Below are 19,919 nucleotides of genomic sequence, written 5' to 3' on the forward strand. Positions count from 1 at the left end.
CTTAGTTATGTCTAAGCATTCCTAAAGCCCTAGGGTGTGCTACCACTAATGATTAGTATTTCCATAATGAGCTAAATGCTAGCTGCTGCCTGTAAGTGTTGCTCCTTTGCTGTAGGGGGCAAGCTGACCTCCAAAGAAACAAACACACTGGATTGGGGAAAAAGGAGCTGGAACAATGAAAGACATAACAATATAGTGTTGAGGTTTAAAATGGTAGATATATAGGTAATATTTTAGACCTTTTTAAGGACTATATAATTCTAATTTAATATAATTGTCAACAATTCTTAAATAAATTAAGCAAAAGAGAAAAAAGCTTGGCAGAATCTTTTACCTCTGTTCTACAGAGCTTTGTTGTTTTTTAAGGAAAAGCAATAAAGTTACACCAAGAACCACACATAAGCATTAGGGGACTTGTTCCTTCAATGTTATGGCCACACTGTAGTTTATTTCAACTCAGCCTCACATAAACCATCCCAAATCATTAAGTAGTATGAGGTCTAATTCACCAGTGAGAATAATCCTCATGTTTTGGTGTTTCCTCCTGTTTTAATAACATCCATTCATTTATCCAATTTAGGGTTGTGGGGGAGGCTGGAACCTATCCCAGCTGTCATTTGGGTGAGGGGCAGCTGCACCCTGAATAGGCTGGTAATTGAAACACTAACAATTTAGAAAAAACTCAAATATCACAAAAAAATTTTTAAGCTCTCATGAGGTGATTTTTCAGATGTGTAAATATAGAAGTAATGGAAACACTTTTTTTACACCTCACTGGACGTGACCACTTCATTTCAAGTAAAGATGGCGTGGTATGGACGCAGCAGGAGGAGACGGAAAGACTGCAAATGCCCGATTATCTTAAGTTTTATAAAATTATCCTTAAAGATTATCCTGTGATCTGAGGTGTGTTTGAATTTGTCATGACAATCGGCTCCGAAACAGGTTGTGGCCGACAATTTCAAATAGTGAACTTGTTCAATATTTATGACCAAATATCGTCATGCGTGTGGTGAAAGTCGATGACTCCTGAGTTCTGACTGTGTGGACAGTGATGTGGAACGAAATGTAGCCAATCAGAGAGCAAGCTAACTGGGGAGCAAGGAAGGATGTAAAGTTCATGTTCATGCTGTCTCCAGTCTGGTTTGTTTTTTTTGTTTTTTTTTAGTTTGGGATTTTTCTGTTAATAATAGCTGCAAGACCACCATCATTAATTTATTATGTCCTCTGCCATGCTAGGTGTTGTGTTTTCCAGTCGTTGGCATGGTTCTCTTTCATTTTTCTGGTTGTTGCTATGTTTCTTCTTCATTTTTGTTAGATCACATTCAATTCTACAATCATTCAGCAGCAGACACTTTCCTCCAAAGCGACTTAGGTCTGAGCATCAAGGGTCTTGCCAAAGGCACTCAACTAGAAGGTGTTAATATTCGTCCCCTGTGGGATTTGAACTTGGGTCTCCGGCATGGGAGACAGATGCCGACTAAGCTATCCAGCCAGAAGGATCACAAAGATAGTCACAAATATTACACAAGATTTCTGGCTTAGAGGACTAGATTCTAGATGGGCTGTGGGACAGAATTGTGATGTGTGTGTTGTTCTGTGAAGAGATTATCAGAGCACACCACACACAGTACGATCAAAACTGTTGAATGCCTGATTTTTATCTTCATGTGTGGGGTTTCTATTAAATACCATGCAGCATGCTGGCACCAAATATAAATATATATATATATATATATATATATATATATATATATATATATATATATATATATATATATCCATGTGGCTTATGGATATAAGTTTCACTGTCTCATAAGGACGAAGACAGGAGACAGGTTTTATTTGTTTTGGGTTTTACATTGTTTCTATTTGAGATGGTTCAAGTGTGTCTTCTTTTAAATTATGAGTTTAAAAGTTCAAGGTATTCAGTTTTTACTGCATATTCAACATAAATACATCAAATTACATAATATAAGCTTGAGCACAATTATTGCACATTCTGCATTATAAAAGGTATTATACCAGTAAATAAAATCTGTAATTAAATTAATAAAGGGCAAATTATAGTGTTACTTATTCAGTTACATATTACACATGTACAATAATATTTTCTTATTAACAGTGTCAACCTGAGAAACAGGTTTTTTTTTTTTTTGGTCTTTCCAGGTTAACCAGTGGATAATCTCAATAATTTTGTAAGTTTACCGCTGCAAGATATGAAGAGATTTAAAAGCCCCACCTTTGTTGTATACTGCCACGTACTACAACAGTGCAGAGGAACATCTGCTGCTTTTTTTTTTTTTTTTTACATCAATGACAGTTTGTGCCAAATCTGTGGAATCATTATAGTACCACAAAAAAAGAAAAAAAAAAAAAAAAAAAAGAGTATGGGCACATTTAATTTCTTGGAAAGATTGCAGATATTTGCTTCAGCTCATATATCTATGCCTAGCCATTCACCTTAGCTAACCACATACTTGCTGCATTATAGAAACAGGAGTAATATCAATCTTTTTTTTTTAACTCTTTCCAAAGCAAATAAACACATTTCTAGAAATATCTGTACCACTGCATTTAAACCTAGAAAAATTCCAAGAAGAGTAAACAGGATGTCATGTCCTCTTTTTTTCTTTCACAGTAGAGGAAATATGCATCATCTTTGTTGTGTTTCTCTAAACACACACAGTCTCTGCCTCCCTTTCTCCTCAAAACCACTGCCTCCTTTCCTTCTTTCTATTACAATCTGTCTACTCAAACACAGACAGCTCTCCTGACTACCTGGAATACTCATTCAGATCTGCTTGTCACTTCACATCTCCCTCTTCTTTGTCTTTTCTCCACCTCTCTCTACCTCTGTCTGTCCAGCCCTCTTCCTTGTAATCTGTCTATCTGTCCATCTTAGCCTTTACTTTATGTGAGCAGGCTGCTCTGCAGAGATTTCCTGCTTTTATTTCTTCTACGGGGGAACCAAGGGAATAGTGGGAGGAAGAGGAGGGGGACTCGAAAACTAAAGAGTGGGGGTTCTAAATGTAAACAGTCAAATGCAGAGCAGCTTAAGAGAGCTATAAATAGAGCGATGGAGCATGAGAGGAAGCAAGCAAGAGAGAGATAGAGAGAAAGCTTTGCTTACGGTATAAAAATTGCTCCCGACAGTCGGGGATTAGTGCTTCCCTGGAGGATTTTCACTCCAAAAGCCCAATCTGGGGCGATTGGGAAGAGCACAAGCCTCAGTCATCTTAATTCAGTTAAACCCTGCCCAACACAGATAGAAAACATGGATCCATGTATGTTCACATGTAATACACACAGATTAATGCATTCAAGAAATATGAGCAGACAAATCACTGTCACTGTGTGTTTTAAAAACGAAGTATTAATAGAAAGAGATATGTTAAAAACAACACACACACAGACATACCGCTGAGAGCCTCATTACAAGCAGATTACTCAGCACCATCCTGCAGCCAACCATCGACATGCCTGCTGTGGTGTCTCTAAAAACATAGCGTTTGGTGGATAATTTCTATATTTTAAAAATTCTTGGAGATGAATCTTATACTTTTTGAAAGCCTGTTTATTTCCATTTTAAATGAGGCCATGTTTTAGAAGGAAAATGCACTTGTAAGATGAGCAGAAGAGTTGAGTGTGTGTGTTGTGCCTGTGAAAATATGTTGCTGGACAAGAATCAAACAAGAGACCCTTTGCTGGTTCTCATTGGTTTAACGCCTTAAATTATCATGTTGTCTTGCTTCTGAGTGTTTGTGGCCAAATGAAAATTGAGGGAAATGTGGAAATAAAATGTTGTCGGGTGAAAACATATTTGGATGTAGATACCAGGACAGCTCCATATTGAGACTGATATTTTTGCTGAATGTTGCAAGCAGAACTGTCTTGACCTTAACTCCTCTAAAACAAACAAAAGAAATGTTGGTTGATTTTCCACCATCATCCCTCCTCTGACCAGCTAATTAAAAGGGTTCGTTCATACAGGTATCTCTGGACAATAATTGATCACAAACTCACTTTCTAACCAAACAACAAAGCCATCTTTTCCAGATATCAGCAGTTCCTCTTTTTCTCAGAAAACTCTCCAGGTTCAGTGAGTCTTAAACACCTTAAATAAATGTTTTATTAAATCAATAATAACCTTCAATATATCAGTCTGGTTTAGATGACCATCGCAGTCCACTGAGCAAAACCATAACAATGAGGAGTAAAATGACTGGACTGGCACAGGAACCATTTCTAAGCATCTACAACAGAAGGACTAAACTAAAAGGTTCTCAGATAGCCTCAGACACCACTCACACTGCACAACCACTACATTCTCATTGCCTCAGGTCTGAGATACAGATCACTGGCCTTCAAGACCAAGAGAGCCATGGCAAGCTTTGTGCTCTTATCTGTTTTTTTCTATTTAACATTTGTATTTTTTTGTTTTTAACCTACTTTTTGTTATGCACTGTCTCTCTCTGCAGATGAAGTAATGGAAAAATAAAGTTCTTTGAACTGAAGTGAAGTGAATGAAGAAGAACAATATGCTGACTAAATTAAATTAACATTACAGTTGAATAGTCTATTTTGCTCCGGAACTGAATAAAATGACCCAGACCTTTCTGAGGATTTTGGTTCAAACCAGATATTTAAACCCCTGTGCATTTTCACATTCAGGTAACATGGATCTTTTCAGGCAGGTATACCAGAGCCAAAACAGGAGCTTCTCTGCACAATATTCAGAGCTTTTCTGCAGTTTGGTGCTGCAGGTAGTACCTGTTGGTTTATTACGTCATTTTCCTCAAAACAGCTGCATTCTACTGAAGATGCTGAGACTAAAATGCAAATATCCTGTAAAACCAAAACATTGCATCCAGAAATCAGTCACTGACTGTTCAGTGCTTAAAAATGGTGATACAACCCTTCAGAAATGTTTGGATGGTCTTGAAAAGTTTTTAAAAAAATTTTGGGGGTTGTTTGTTTGTTTTCTGGGCGGGGGGGGGTCATGGCATGTGGGGAGTTAACATTATGAAGACAAATAACTGTACACGGGTGTACATGCAGATACACAAGCACTCCTTTCTCTCCCACAGCGAGGATACAGGCGCTAAAGTTTTTAGTTCCCACAGCAACGTATTAGCAACAACCAGAGTAGAGATAATGAAAAAGAAGAGATCTGTGTATTATTTATTTTTATTTAGCAGACAAGAGATCAGGATAGATAGATAGATAGATAGATAGATAGATAGATAGATAGATAGATAGATAGATAGATAGATGGGGAATTTCATAATTTCATAGAGAGGAGATCAGAATCCAAGTCAAGTCTGAAGTCAATGAATATGTGAATTTATAGTGTGATTTGAGTCCACGTCTCTGGTACATGGTTTCACAAAGTAGAGGGTGTGGCCCTCTGGTGGCACAGAGTCATTGCAGTAGCAGCCTAGATATGCAAAAAAATTCACACAATTTGTTTTGTTACTCTGATGGACACTGATGGACACTTAACGTGTTGACTTCATATCTCATGAGATTCATGTCTGGCAGGGATGGGCAACTCCAGTCCTCAAGGGCTGCAGTTCTGCAGGTTTTAGATGTTTCCCTTCTCCAATACATTTGATTAAAAAAATAAATGACTGTTCTCAACAGCTTGTTGTCATATTCTTCCCAAGCATTTTCACCTATACTGCAGCAGGAAAGATCCAGAATCTGCCGGGCTGCAGCCTACTTGTTGCTGGAAGTTCAGTAGTGTTACATAGTGTAGTGCTGTGTCAGAAACTCTCAGCAAAGTTTTGTTTCACACCAGAATGACTGAAGTGTAAGTTTTCCTGAGTGTGAATAAAAAATCAATAGCTCTGAGAGTTGCAGGTGTGCTGGTGGAAGGAGAGTTGGTTGTATGTAGATCAAGGCTCAAAATTAATTCCTTTCACAGTTTGCCAAATGAATGAATAAAATATGATGCTCCAGTTTGCAAAGAACAGAGGAAAACTTCTCTAATTGGAATCTCTGTCAGCCGAATGAGCAGTTGTGGTGAGACAAATTATTCAAGTACACAAACATGCACTCTGTACATTTAATCTGGTTGGTCTGTTAGGTAACCCAAAATTTTGGCATAAGCTACATCCTCCAGGATGTGGGAGTTTAAACACCCACAATCATCAAAAAAAGTGACAAAAATTCTGTGTGGAGTAATTTGCTTTTCAAATGTTATTATAAACTTGCTTATTTCTGGAGCCTGATTCTCTCATTTTAATGATCTTAACAGCTACAGAAATACAGAAAGGCAAACATGTGGCCCGAGGCGTTAATTCTGAACAAATACTCATGAAATATTTTCAAATGTTTGTACAAATAAAGACTGACAAACTTCTGGGAAATTATCTACACTGTTTCCATACTTGAAGCCATGCAGCCAGTAGAAGACACAGACAAACGCAAGCTTCTGTCCATTAGAGGTCACATGTGGGCGCACAGCTCATAAAACTGGTGTCAAGAGGGGCAGCAGTGGGGAGGAAAATAACCATGCTGATGCTGTGATTGGTGACACAGTGACAGTGATGGAAATATTTTCCACAACCTTGCTCCGGCCTTGGCTGCAGAGAGGAGGACGCCGTAATTCTCTCCTTCCTTCTGGTGTCCATCACTGACCGTTTGACTGACAGGGGAGGTGGTACTGAGATGTTTTATTTTGAAGAGATCTATATTTTCTTAATTTTGTGTCATTTGTGGATTCAATAGAAACAATAGAAACAAATATGTTCTTTAATTCAATTGCTCATTCATAGGAAGACTAATAACATGTTGCATTATGCCTATGCACTCACTAGTCACTGTAAGAGATACACCAGTTCAACTGCTGATCTACTGGGATTTTCACACACAACCATCTCTAAGGTTAACAGAGAATGGTCTGAAGACTAATACTGGACAATAGAAGATGGAGAAACGTAAAGGTGGGGGGGATATTTTCTTGTCCCACTTTGGGCCCCTTAATACCAACGTGGCCTGGTTTAACCACCACAGCCTACCCGAGTATTGTTGTTGACCTTGTCCATCCCTGTATGACCACAGTGGAGCATCTTCTGATGGTTACTTCCAGCAGGATAATGCACCATGTCACAAAGCTCAGATCATCTCTGCTTTCTTGAACGACACTGAGTTCACTGGACTCCAATGGCCTCCACAGTCACCAGATCTTTATACAACAGAGCACCTTTGGGAAATGGTGGATCGTGGATGTGCAGCTGACAACCTGGTACTAGAAGGTAGACCTGATAAAGTGGCTGGTGAGTGTATATTACAGGGAGTCACCAGGCTTGTTCCTTTTACCGAATACATGACTTTTAATATGGAAAAGACACACAAGATCTCTATTTATATATGACGACAAATTCTGAATTTCCCTTAGAAAAACTAGTGACCATAAGCTGTAAGTCCTTGTCCAATAATTAAAAGCCACTATTTTTTATTTATTTGTTTTATCTGACAGTCCTGCACATCTTTCTGTTTTTTAAATCAAATTGATTTTCACTCCACAACTGATCTTCTACCAGCAGTTTCCACTGAAACACCCACATACCTACACACACATCTAATCTAAGCTTTGGCTGCACTGACAATTAAACTGTTGTACAATCAGATGTCTCAAATACATGTAACACAACTGAAAAGACAACCGCCTAAGGCTCTTTCAGTTCAGGCACATTTACTTGCACTACATTATGTTGTGAAATTAGGTCATTGGCATCAACTTTGCATACTGATGTAACAGCCTGCCAGCCAAGGGTGGCCTATAAGAGTATGAAATGGCAGCAGCTGATTCCATGAAAAGTCCACGTTGTTGGTGCACAGTCTGACTCAACAATGCGGTGATACATTATACCAGGGCAATTCCCTGCATTATACTGTCATTAACTGCTTTACCTTCTTCTACTTACAATCTACTAACTACAACCAAGAAACATCTCCGCTAAAATAATTTTGGAAATACTCCCATTTTAGGAATTTGATGAAAATTTTTATACCAAGCTATTCCGTTCATTCATTTCCTTCTACTTATTAGACTCTGTTGCAGGAGCAACTGTTAAGCAGAGCTGCCCAGACTTTTCTTTTGCATTTTTCTAACCATTTTCTCTAGATCCTCCAAGGGATTCACAAAACAGCTGAGAAATCTCCTTGTTTCAACTGAAGGCTATCTGGGAAGCATCTGACAAAAACTCAAACCAACCTCAGTGGCTTTCTTTGAAGAGAGAGGAAAAGGAAAAACCCCTTACAATAGCAAGAAAGAATGGCTCTAAACATCCTACAAAGGAAACCCATTTCTGCAGGTGGTACCTGTCATTTCATTCTTTCAGTCATTTTAAAGCTTGTGACCATAACTCCAGGCTGTTTGACTTCCATTTATTTTGCACTTATTCATGAACCAAGACCATAAAATCCATCTTGAGACAAGAACTCATTCCCACCCAGATAATCCACCACTTTCCTGTCAAAAACTAGTCTCAGTCAAAGGCTCATTTATGATCCCTTTACATATATAAACGTGTACTTCCATTTCAAACAATCTCAAACGCCTCTGCCCACACAGTGCCACATGTCCTTTACATTGGCAAGATTTTTTGGGCAATAATTCCACTAGAGGGCAGTGCAGAGTTCACCTCTGAGTTCCAACAAGTTTCAGAAAACAGCAAACATGGCGACAGTGGAAGAGATCATAATGCATATTCTCAGAAAGAGACATAAAAAGTGGCAACAGAGTAGATGCTGATGGTCTGTGTGACCATTAAAAACATGGCAGCTTTATCTTCTTTGTTCCTTTCACTGGTTACACATCAGCTATTCTACACAAAACCCATAGTTTCCAGTGGTTTCATAGTTTCAGGCTTCACGTCCACAAGCTGTCTGAAAATGGACCAAACTATGCATGTACAGGACACAACAATAGAATGTACGCACATTAAAAATCAGCTTCTGTCTATCTGTGTAGCTCTCAGAGTCTGCAAAATGAAGGATTTTACTCACCAAAAACTGAACACGTTCACAGTTTTCCAAAAAAGTGAACAGCACAAAACTGAGTAGATCAATGTTAACTTGAGCCAGGAAGGCACAACTCCGGCTGGCTACAATTATTTTAATAATAAACAAGACAAAACACTAGAAATGTTGCTGTAATTTTAACATTTTCTTCAGCAATCCATAGTTCTTGGTTTTACAATGTGCATTTTCTCCACAAAACTAATGCACAGCTAATTACATGTTGAGAGCTGTTGAGAATTACTATGCAGGTTCAGTCCTTTGATGTGCAAAACCTCATTGCAGGATCACATCTGCAAAAGGCACCAATACTACCTTTTAAGGACCAGTGGCTTGAAGCAGTACCCATACAAACGATCCACCCACAGGCCACCCAGAGATGAAATCCCAAGTTATTTACAAAGCACACTCCCACATATCCCCAGAATCATGTCAAACTCTGGTCCTCAAGGCCCGCAATATTGCAGGTTTTCATTATTTTACTGCACCAACACTGTGAGGATTGGCTAGGTTGTGGAAGGAAAAGGCAGAAGCTCAGCTCTTTAACCTGGCGCTTGTATTTGCTCACCAGTAAAGGGACATGGGCCATTTCGCAAAAGAGCATATTTCATTAGAAAAATAGCAAAAATACTTGAACAAATAACCAAACTACAAAAATGTTCTTTAGGAGATAGACAATGCCATATGGAACATTATGTCCTTAGCTGCAAATGAATCTGGCATGGAGCTTCCACTCCAGCTTCACACTGGAACCCCTCCTACAAGACAAACCAACATTAACTGACTTCATTAACTCACTTTATCCCAGACACAAAACATGGATGTGCACATTGACCCAGCAATTTATTTAGTTAAGACTTTACAATATTCAAAATGGCTCCATATATAGGTCCTTCAAAAATAATTAGTTGCATCGATACGAACACCCCTTCAAAACATCTACACATGGTACATGCCATGCCACCTAATTTATAAAGGCATTTAAACACTCACCATTCTGGTTTAAATGTTCATTAAAAGGCATGGGCTACACCATGACAAACACACGTGACTGAAATTAATGGGTCATTGTGAGGAAGTTGACAACAAGCTTCCCAGAGCTGATTAAGAGACCAAATTGCCTCTTTAATAATCCCATTGTCCCTGCAATGCCAGCTTCAGATACTCAACGACACACACACACACCTCTCCTCTTTAGAAACTCTTCACACATGCTGGTAACTCTGTATCATTCTCGCCTCCAAGTTTTAATAAACCTGAATGGACTTCCTCATCTGGATCATTATCAGAAGTTATTTATCTTTTTCCATCATAGAAACAAGAAAAACCTGCAGGACAGCGTCCCTCAATTAGCGGAGTGTGACACCCATGCTTTAGAAGTTAAGTAGCTGGCCCAGTGCTTCACAATAAGGATAAAAACTGCACTGTCCTCCCTCAATCTCAGGTTTGACTAGCAGATGGGCTCATCTCTCCATTAGCCCTGTGCTCTAAAAATTATGCTCCAGGAAGAAACTGGTTAGTTTAGCATAACTCAGCATGTGGCTAAATAAGAGCTCTCAAAGATGTTCAAAATGCTGAGTAAAAATTCCTAAAAGGTAAATTTAAAATTTTTTTTTATTCTTTTTAGAACATAAACAGAAAAAGGTGATGTGTTTATAGAATGAGGAACTTGTATTTTCAGACACATCACAGTCTGACCTATATACTTCCCCTCATTGCTTTGCTTTTCTTTTGCACCTTATTTCTTTACTGTCTCTGACAGGCTTAGCTGGGCAGTACATTTCAGATTGGTGTGAAATCGCCGCCTAACAGGCGGGAAATTGGCTCTGTTATTTTTGGAGCAGAGTCATAGGGGACCATCGAACCATCATCCTCTCTCTAATGAGCAGGTGATGGAGGCGTAGCTTGGGTAGGAGGGAGGGATGACTGGTGCCTCAAACACTGCACACATGGCAGATTTATAGATGAGAGTGGGGAGGGAACACAGCACTGAACGAGATTGTCGAAGTACTGAAATGGATTTGCTGAAGCTACAGTAATCCTCATCAGACTAGCCAAACAGAACTGAAGTTTTGGGCATTTCGGGGTGTGCAAGCCTCGTCCTGCATCTCTGAAATGTGGTTTAAAGTGAAAGTGAGCAAAATCAACTGACCTTGCTCAGTGCAAAAATGCATTATAAATAATGAAAATAACACAGAAAACAGACACCGAACCCCTAATTGCTCCTGATGGGTTGTGGTTAGCGGCTTGCATGGCAGCTTCCGCCATCAGTGTGTGAATGTGTGTGTGAATGGGTGAATGTGATGTATGATGTAAAGTGCTTTGGGTATCATTACAGGTACATTAAAGCGCTATATAAATACAAACCATTTACCATTATGTTCACCATTGTAGTGATGATACAAAACTACCCAACTAACATTCAAATGTTGGGTCTATCTGGGCAATAAATGGGCTAAAATTTTGATCCAATATGAAACTGTCCGTACCCACCAGGTACCCATGCACCTGAGCATAATGAATGTGAGCAACTTTACTTTGGGCAGTTATGTGACCCATAGAAATCCCAAATGGTTCCCATTTTTTCAGCAATTACCCTCATCTGTGCCATATACAAATGTTGCTTGGGTGATAATGGCCATGTACTAAATTGCATTTTATTAAGCATTTATGATTTGAGGATGTGCATAAGAGTACACAAGCAATGCAGAATGTGCAGGGTTGTAATGTTGTGATGATTTGAACTTTGAATATTGAATAGGAACCAAATTCCCATTAAGAGTCTGTCTAAAATAAGCTGGTATGACTATTCAGAGGTTGGAGATGAGCAAAACTGGAAGGAATAATCAAAACTTATTATTTTTAGAACTAATTTTCTTTTTATTAGGCTTGTGCTTAAGTTCAATAAGAACCTTTCTCTGACATATTCCCATATCTTGTGTTTAGGCTTTTCATCATTTTATTTGTCACTTTCATTTTCCCTCATTCTTCATCCTGTCATCACAACTCAGGTCCAGTGCTTTTCTCTTCTGCTACTGTTCCAGCCAGTCACTCTGATCCCTGTTATTTAAAACTGACTTCTGTCATTTTTTCTCCAGGCTGACGTTAGCACGGTCTCCTTTTCTTCCTGATACCAGTCTGAAGTATCAGCCCCTTCCCATCTCTGCTCATTCACCACCAGCATCAGCACTTCACTTCCTTCACTTCATGTCACTGATCTATATGAAGATGCCATCAATCACCAAAAGAGAAAAGGGGGGGTTCCTGTACCATCACCCATAGTCTTCTTTTTCCTTTTTTCACCCTGCCAAACACAAATTTAAGATTTGTGTCTTCTTTAGTCAGTACAAACGTATGTGAATGTTATTTTATTATTTTTATTTTATTTTTTTTAGAGAAAAATAATCTGATGAATTCCTTGCAATAATGATGAAAGGTTCTTGGAAAGATGAAGCCAGATTCCACTGATATAAACTACAAATTAATACAGCACTGCATTTGTCCAGTGCACATCATGTGTTCATGCTCAGATTATGAAAGGGGGGGGGGGGGTTGCAGCCAAGCAGCAAAGTGTCATGAATAATCTTGTCTTTGTAAAAAGCAGAACATTCCCTATAACAAGAACCTATGGATATGTTCGCCCACATCGATGCACTACTTGCACACATATTGAGGAGGCTTCATTTTCCTTCTGTAAGATGTTTTAATTGTGTGAAAACTTGTGATAAATCCTTCAGGACCCAAAAAGGAAATCTTGCTCGCATGACTGAGGGAATGCAGTCACTGGTTTCATTTCTACTTGAAGGCATCATACACAGTATTCATCACAGTCCATAAATTCAGGCAACACTGCTCTGACAACACAAACACCACACATCCCAGGCCAGTGCTCACACATCCTTGGAAAAGCAGCAGCCTCCACAGCAGTGGCTAAACACTGCCCCCTACTGTCAGGCAACCATGTCCTTCACAGGAAAATGTTGCTTGTCACAGTTTTCACCCGCATTTCCATTTTTTCTTTTTAAATAAAAACTCTTATATGTTCACACCTTACAGCAGAGATAAGTAGTGTGATACAGCATCAGAAAACATCTGCTACAATTTGACACGTTAGCCAACTGGTAAATTTCCAGTAATATTAAGCACACGTTCCCTTTTCTTTATAAACACAGCTCCACATCGTTGACATTGCCCATCACACTGAACCCATCACTCTTGGTACCCATCACAGTCCTTCTTTGCGGGTCCGTCTGCGCACTGCTAACTTTTTCAGTTTTTCTCAGCCTCATGGCGTGCCAGTGCAGGGGGTAAGGTGGTCCCACAGGGGCCGTGGAAGTGGAACCTGAAACAAAGAGAAATGTCATCTACAGCCATGACCCAGAAATGTGAAGTAAATCAGTGACAGTGATGCCAGGTGTGACGGTGTGAAGAGGAATGAAACGTGCTTGAAGCGCATGGTAGCCGGAGTGTTTTCCATGTTGAATTCAGCCACTGGGACGCCTCTGCCTGCCACCTGGGGAGCAAACATGGCTGCCGGATACACGACTGAGGAGGTGCCCACCTGCAGAGAAGGATAAATAAACCAGTGATCAAAGCTAAAAGATTCACAGAAATAATGCATACAACCTTTCCTACTCAAGATGGTGTCTATTAAGGTAAGAAAGTGCCCCACAAATGATTAAGAAGTTATTGTAAGTAGAATTTTTTCCCCACAGGAAAGTTTAAAAAAAATATATATTTTTTTTTGCATCAGTGTTTCTGTCATTACAGCCATTTTTAATTAATTTATGCTTTACCTGTAAATGATTTATTACAGATGATAAAACAGATCATGATGTTTCACACTTTTAAATTTTCATTAACAAGTGAAGCATTTAATCGGGGGTTGTTTTCTTAGTCAGGATACTTCTGATTTACACTGACATTCTTTTGTACCAGATGATTATGTCTGAATGATGCTCTGGAAAAATCTGAGCATCTTCACAAAGAATCTGAGATTCTTAATTTAAACACACTGAGGTAAAGCCTCATTATATAATAGCTGAGCAATTACCTATATTTGAATAAATCCAAAAAGCCAAAGATAATGGAAGAGAAGACTGGAGAGGTGAAAGGAGAGGTGTTCATAGTTGTTTAATGGCTTGTCTGATTAATATAACCTTGATGGAAGTTTAATGTATTAATGTATGTATAATGTAAGAATAAATGTATTATTAAGTTAAAAACTTCCACAGTCGTGCTATGGTTTCAGTTAAATGTGGTTAGATTCAAGAAGGTGAACCTAATTCAGTGGTATATTCAAAGAGCTCGTGTTTCACATGCAAATAATGATGTGATGTTAGGAAATAGTGGTTTCATCATCTGTACCAAAGAACTCCCACGTTAAGAAAAAAAGTGGAAAGCTCTAAAATTCGAGTACTACATGTTTGTATGTCTTCTGTTTGTGCTGCGTTCATATTCTAATCAAAATGCACCGGTTTGTTTCAAAGCGACAGAAATTGACATTTTCAATGGGTCTCTGTCCACTTGCTGGTGTGCACTAGGGTTATACCGACACACCAAACCACATCAGTGCATCGAGTCAATGATCAACAGTCCAATAGCCTCGATCCAAATTAAAAATATGGACATAGTGATCATTCATAAGATGCATATCAGAAAGAAAAGGTGGAATTGTTACCAAATGTACTGAGGTTTGGATGACAGTGTGCACACCTTTTCATAAAAATCAGTTGCAGCAGAGCTTATTCATTTAATCCAAACCAGGGGTTCAATCAGGGGTTTGTGAACAAGCTTTAGACTCTTACAATTAGGCCTGAAAGAATGAGTCCAGGTAGTCTCAGTTTCAGAGTTCCACTTCATAAATACAGCGTGGGAACAACTTGGATTTGAGCAAAATTCTTTTTAAATGGATGGATGGATGGATGGATGGATGGATGGATGGAAATAATACGCTGTTAAATGGTCTTAAAATGTCAAGACGTTGTTGGTATTCATCTCTCGAACAATGAATCACCCAAACACAAACACGCACCACGAGGCAGAGGTCGCAGCTGTCCAGCGCTTGTTCTGCACTGGTGAGGATGTCTGCGTCCAGAGTCTCTCCAAACCAAACCACAGCTGGTCTCAGGAGGCCATGACAGCCCTTCTGCTCACACCTGAAACACACAAACATACACACGCTGTGTCAAAACAAACTCATTTGAATAAAAGCAGGGACATAGCAGAGAGCATGGGTGTGTGTTGTACCGAGGCAGCTGCTCGACGGGGATCTTGGCATCAACCGAGTCTGGGTCTGGAGCTCTGAGGAGACAGTTAGGCATCAATAAAAAAATACAGGTTGCATTCATTTGCAGTAAGTATTTCTCAGACTTGATTAAAACCCTCTGTGGGGTCCCATTTCATTCAGTCAGATAACTTTTCTTCTTGTGACGGCATTGAGGACAAGAACACTTCCCAATAGTAGCTGTTGATCACGTGAACATCAGCCTACTTCAGGAGGCTCTTTTAGCCTTTAACATGACCACATATGGTAATTGCCTTCCTTTAGTTTCATACAGCCCACTTTCTTTTTCTTATGTCCACCGTGATGCACAGAATAATATCAAGCAGCTCAACATGAGTATTTCCCAAAAAACATTAATCACTGGTTAAACAAAGTCAGCTTACGATCACCTTAAGAATATATCAAGAATATATTAAGGGTTAAGATCTGATGTCTTAGCAGGACCTGGAAAAACTAGTCAATGTGTTTATCTTTAGTCGGCTTGATTATTCTAACAGCATCTTTCCAGGGCTACCTAAATAATCAACTAGACACCCCTCCATGTTTTTTGCGTGTGATAACAGCGGAGTCCCAAAGCCTTAGACATGGCTCTGTAACCCACTCCAGACTGATCGATATCAATGACTGTGTTTCAAATCTGTTTTTTAATTTCTTTAGATCAGGACACGATGTGTTGCTCTTTTAGATCTTTTAGCCATATTCATGTTGTCAGACAAGTTTAAGTGATTTCTTGATTCTGCAGGTGTGGTAGTAATCAGGCCTGAGTGTGGCCCCGGTTTACCTGCTTCTCACCTGATAGATTCCAGTTTCCCCACGACCCCTAATTAGAATAAGTGGTAAAGAAAACTATTGAACTAATTAATTTATTACTTAAAAAGGAGGGACAATTACTTTTCCACATAATGAAAGTTTGGTTTGGTATTAAAGGGTTTCTCTCAATGAATAAAATATTAAATTAAATGATTATTCAAAAACTATTTACTTTTTGGCTGGTAATAATTTAAATAGCATTAAGTTCATATCCTTTAAAATGGTGAAAAACTATAAAACAAATCTAAGAAAAAAAAATTCTACAAGCATAAAAGTGCTGATCAAAGCAACATCGCCTTAAAAAATTATTATGATTTCAGTCATTTCTTTTAGTTAGTGTCACCACATAATAACACCGTTCCTGTGTGACCGGAAACCAGCAGGTAAAAACAAAAGAACTCCAGATGAATCACACATACTGACAGACGTATATTTTAACAGCATTTCTGCTACTAATTGTGGTTCTGGTGTGTAAGTCTGCAGCTGTAACACGGGAACATTTGTCAGCAATCGCAAACATCCATTTTAAATGTCAGGAAAGTGACAAAGTGGCTTTCACAGTGACATTTAATATTGGTCTAATTTTTCCTTTTTTTATGGTTCCATCAGGTGTTATTTAGCTGCCTGACATTTGACTGACTGAAATGGACCGTTTCCTCTGGCATTTTCAGCTCAAATGACTGCGATCCATATCTCTTACACATTTTTTTAACTGTTGGGGGAAAACCGTCGAATTCAGCAAACAGCAGCAGATGACGCTCTTACCCTTTGCCCTTCAGAGAATCACAAATGGGGCTCTTGTAATTGGCCGCCTCATGACCACAGCTCATGCAGCGTGTTTTAAATAAGCTGCCTGAATTAAGATGAGAGATACAAGGTGAGTTTCAGAATTTGCATATTTTGGTTATAACAGCAGTTTTCTTTATTTCATTGAAAAAAAACCATAAAAAAACGACTATCATTGAGGACGACTAAGCAAATAGCTTAAATGTGAGCCGGATTCACAAAAAATGGTGTAAAATGTTCCTCGTCATTTTCTAGCTTTCAAGGTGATGCCATTATTTGCACTGTTCTGAGTTTAATTTTATTTAAGACAGAAATAAGAGAACAGATTTTGCTCACCGTGGATTTCCAGGATGTTTTTGGAACCGGCGCGGCGGTGGAGCTCGTCGATGTTCTGGGTGATGACTGTAACTTTACGCCCTTGTTTGCTAAGGTGCTCCTCACACTCGGCGATGGCCAAGTGAGCCGGGTTGGGATTCTTAGTGAGCATGACTTCACGTCTGTAGTGGTAGAACTCCCAAACACGGGAGGGATTTCGGGCGAAGGCCTCTGGAGTGGCCAGTTCCTGACAGTGGGAGAAGTGATGAGCAGTGATGTTTAAAACCCCTACATTGACTCTTGGGATGTAGAATAATTATAACTTTTTCCTTTAAATTTAATGTGTTTACCTTTTCCCGCATTTAAAAATGTAAAAAAACAGTTTCTATTGCCTCCCTCCTTTTTCTGGTTTATATGGACATCTTAAGCTTGAGCCGCTCTGCATGTTTACCAACCTGTGCTTGCCATTTCCTCCAGTAGCCTCCTGCTCCTCTAAAGGTGGGAACTCCGCTCTCGGCGCTCACCCCTGCTCCGGTGATGATGGCGATATTGTTGGCTTTGAAGAAAATCTCCCTGAATGCCGCCAGGTCTGAAAACACACATGCCATGACACTCAGAGTCGACGCTAATGTTTACAGTGGCTCAATGTCAGTAAATGTAAACAGCTACCTGAACTGGGTCTGGTGGTCATGTTCTGGTTCCTCCCGGAATTCCTCAGGTGGACATGTATTTGACTGTTTATGTAGGCTCTACAGGTTAACTGACGAACAATCATCAGGACTTGGCAACTGAGGAAGAAAAATATCACATTCAGGATTTTTCACATTCAGATTTGTATTTTCCTTTTTGTTTGGTTTAGTTTTCTGATTGTTTAAACAAAATAGACTATATTATGAATACAAAAATGCCAATAACAATGTTGTAATTAGTAGTGTAACCAATGGATTAAAATAATTATGCAATTTAGAGTGTGCATGTGCACAGCTGAATTACTTCTAAAGTAAATGTTTGATGTATTGCTTCTTACAATAAATAACAGAGACAGCTGCAAATTTGTGAGTTGCATATTTTCTATTATTTAAAAAAAGTCAATTGCATTTAGAATAATCAGGATTTACTTCTAGTGAAATAAAATCATATTTTCACAAATATTACTGGCACAACTACATTTGTACGGCATTTATTCCACTACATGTGTATTGTTTCTGTCACTGGCTTTCAAAGAAAGGCTAAATGTATATGCTTTATCTCCAGTCTTCTATGTAAATAATACTCCTTTATCAATAAATCATAAGAAAAGACTAAAGCTGGTAAATCCACTAGCCAATATTCTCTTATCCCAGATACTGTATGATGCTTTTTGCAAATATATCTGCCCATAAACAACATTTTTTCTCTTAGTAAAAGTCTTAAAAGGTCAACACACAATGTTATCATATGGTTTGTTTGGTAGTCGCCCCTTCCTTGTTGTTTATTGTCATAATTATCGTAACTTGTAGCAAAGGATGCATTAAGTCTTGTAGGCACGGAGTTCAGGCCATTATATGTGTTCGCTGGAAAACAGGAAATATCTACCTGTATGTCAAAGTCAGAAAGGTCCTTCCTTAAAAATCTGTATTGGCCAATAAAATCAATATTGGTTAGACTTAAAAATATATACAGTATATTAATAGTCAGGTGACAGACAACGAGAGTTATCTTTTTAGAAAATATATAATAGTAATATTTTTAAATGATCGATATTAAATTATCACGTCATTATTATTTAACTATTTATCGGCCGCTCTCGGCTTCCGTATAAACAGGAGCAGCATTAGTTGCTTACTTTTTTAAACTGGCTTTGTTATTTCGATTGCTAACACCTTACTCCTCCAAAATGTTAAACTTTCCACAAAATATGACTAGAAAGTATCTTTCAAGGATAAATTATAGAAAATGAAACTAAATGTGATCTGCTGAGACGCAACTTGATGCACAATGTGATTTTTGTGCACAGGTCATTCCAACTTTATAACTCAAAGGTCGCCTCAACATTAAACACAAAGCTAACCTGCTACTTTGTTAATTATGCCGTGAGAGATGGTTAACATTATCTCATGAAGAGGTTACTTTTATGCTAATTAAAGATAAAAATTAAAAGTCTGTTATTAGCGTTCTTTGCTATCAAATGCGACCCCCCTAAGCTAACAGCCTGACAGTGAGCATGCTAACAAGCTAGCACTTGTAACCCAAGAAATCGCTCAAGAAGACTAACATCCTGTTAGCTTCGGCCAGGGTTAACTGAGATCTTTTATCAGCTCTGAAGTTTGTTATCTCTGACTACCTGTCAGACCGAAGCCTGGACCATCAGCTGCTGCAAGCAGGAACTTGGTGGTGTGTTTTCCTGGTGAGCAGCTGCGGTGTATTGGATCAGCCGGAAGGGCATGAGCCTATCAAGGAGCAAAGCGGAGGTAGAAGGCAAGCTCCTTAAGTCACGTGACCAGGAGAGCAGTTATGTTTTTTTTTTTTTTTTTTGTTTTTTTTTTTTGTTGTTTTTTTTTTACTTTGTTGTTATAGTTTTTATTTACAGAATAACTGTGTGTGGTTGACTATGACTTAAAAATTAATACTACCTCACAAAATATAATTTATACTTCACAGTGCAAAGGTTTTTCCCCAGCTATTTCCTTTATGTTGTCTTCCCAGCTACCAT

General features: G+C 38.7%; 1 protein-coding gene across 2 annotated transcripts; it reads right to left on the reverse strand.

Annotated features, from left to right (window-relative positions):
- Nucleotides 1–11,924: 11,924 nt before the first annotated feature.
- On the reverse strand, nt 11,925–19,671 carry sirt5 (sirtuin 5). 2 transcript variants are annotated; one of them, XM_042007135.1, is made up of 9 exons: nt 19,551–19,671; nt 17,897–18,015; nt 17,683–17,816; nt 17,249–17,474; nt 16,892–16,979; nt 15,280–15,333; nt 15,065–15,188; nt 13,476–13,591; nt 11,929–13,372 (listed from the first exon to the last, which is right to left on the reverse strand). In XM_042007135.1, the coding sequence occupies exons 2-9, from the start codon at nt 18,000–18,002 to the stop codon at nt 13,300–13,302; spliced, it is 921 nt and encodes a 306-aa protein (XP_041863069.1). In that variant the 5' UTR covers nt 18,003–18,015; nt 19,551–19,671; the 3' UTR covers nt 11,929–13,299. The 2 variants fall into 2 exon arrangements, with proteins under 2 accessions (XP_041863068.1, XP_041863069.1); XM_042007134.1 differs by having other exon boundaries at nt 11,925–13,591.
- Between the last annotated feature and the right edge of the window lie 248 nt (nt 19,672–19,919).

The sequence above is a fragment of the Melanotaenia boesemani genome, chromosome 14 (assembly GCF_017639745.1).
Source record: "Melanotaenia boesemani isolate fMelBoe1 chromosome 14, fMelBoe1.pri, whole genome shotgun sequence".
In the NCBI taxonomy this organism is placed as follows: Eukaryota; Metazoa; Chordata; class Actinopteri; order Atheriniformes; family Melanotaeniidae; genus Melanotaenia; species Melanotaenia boesemani.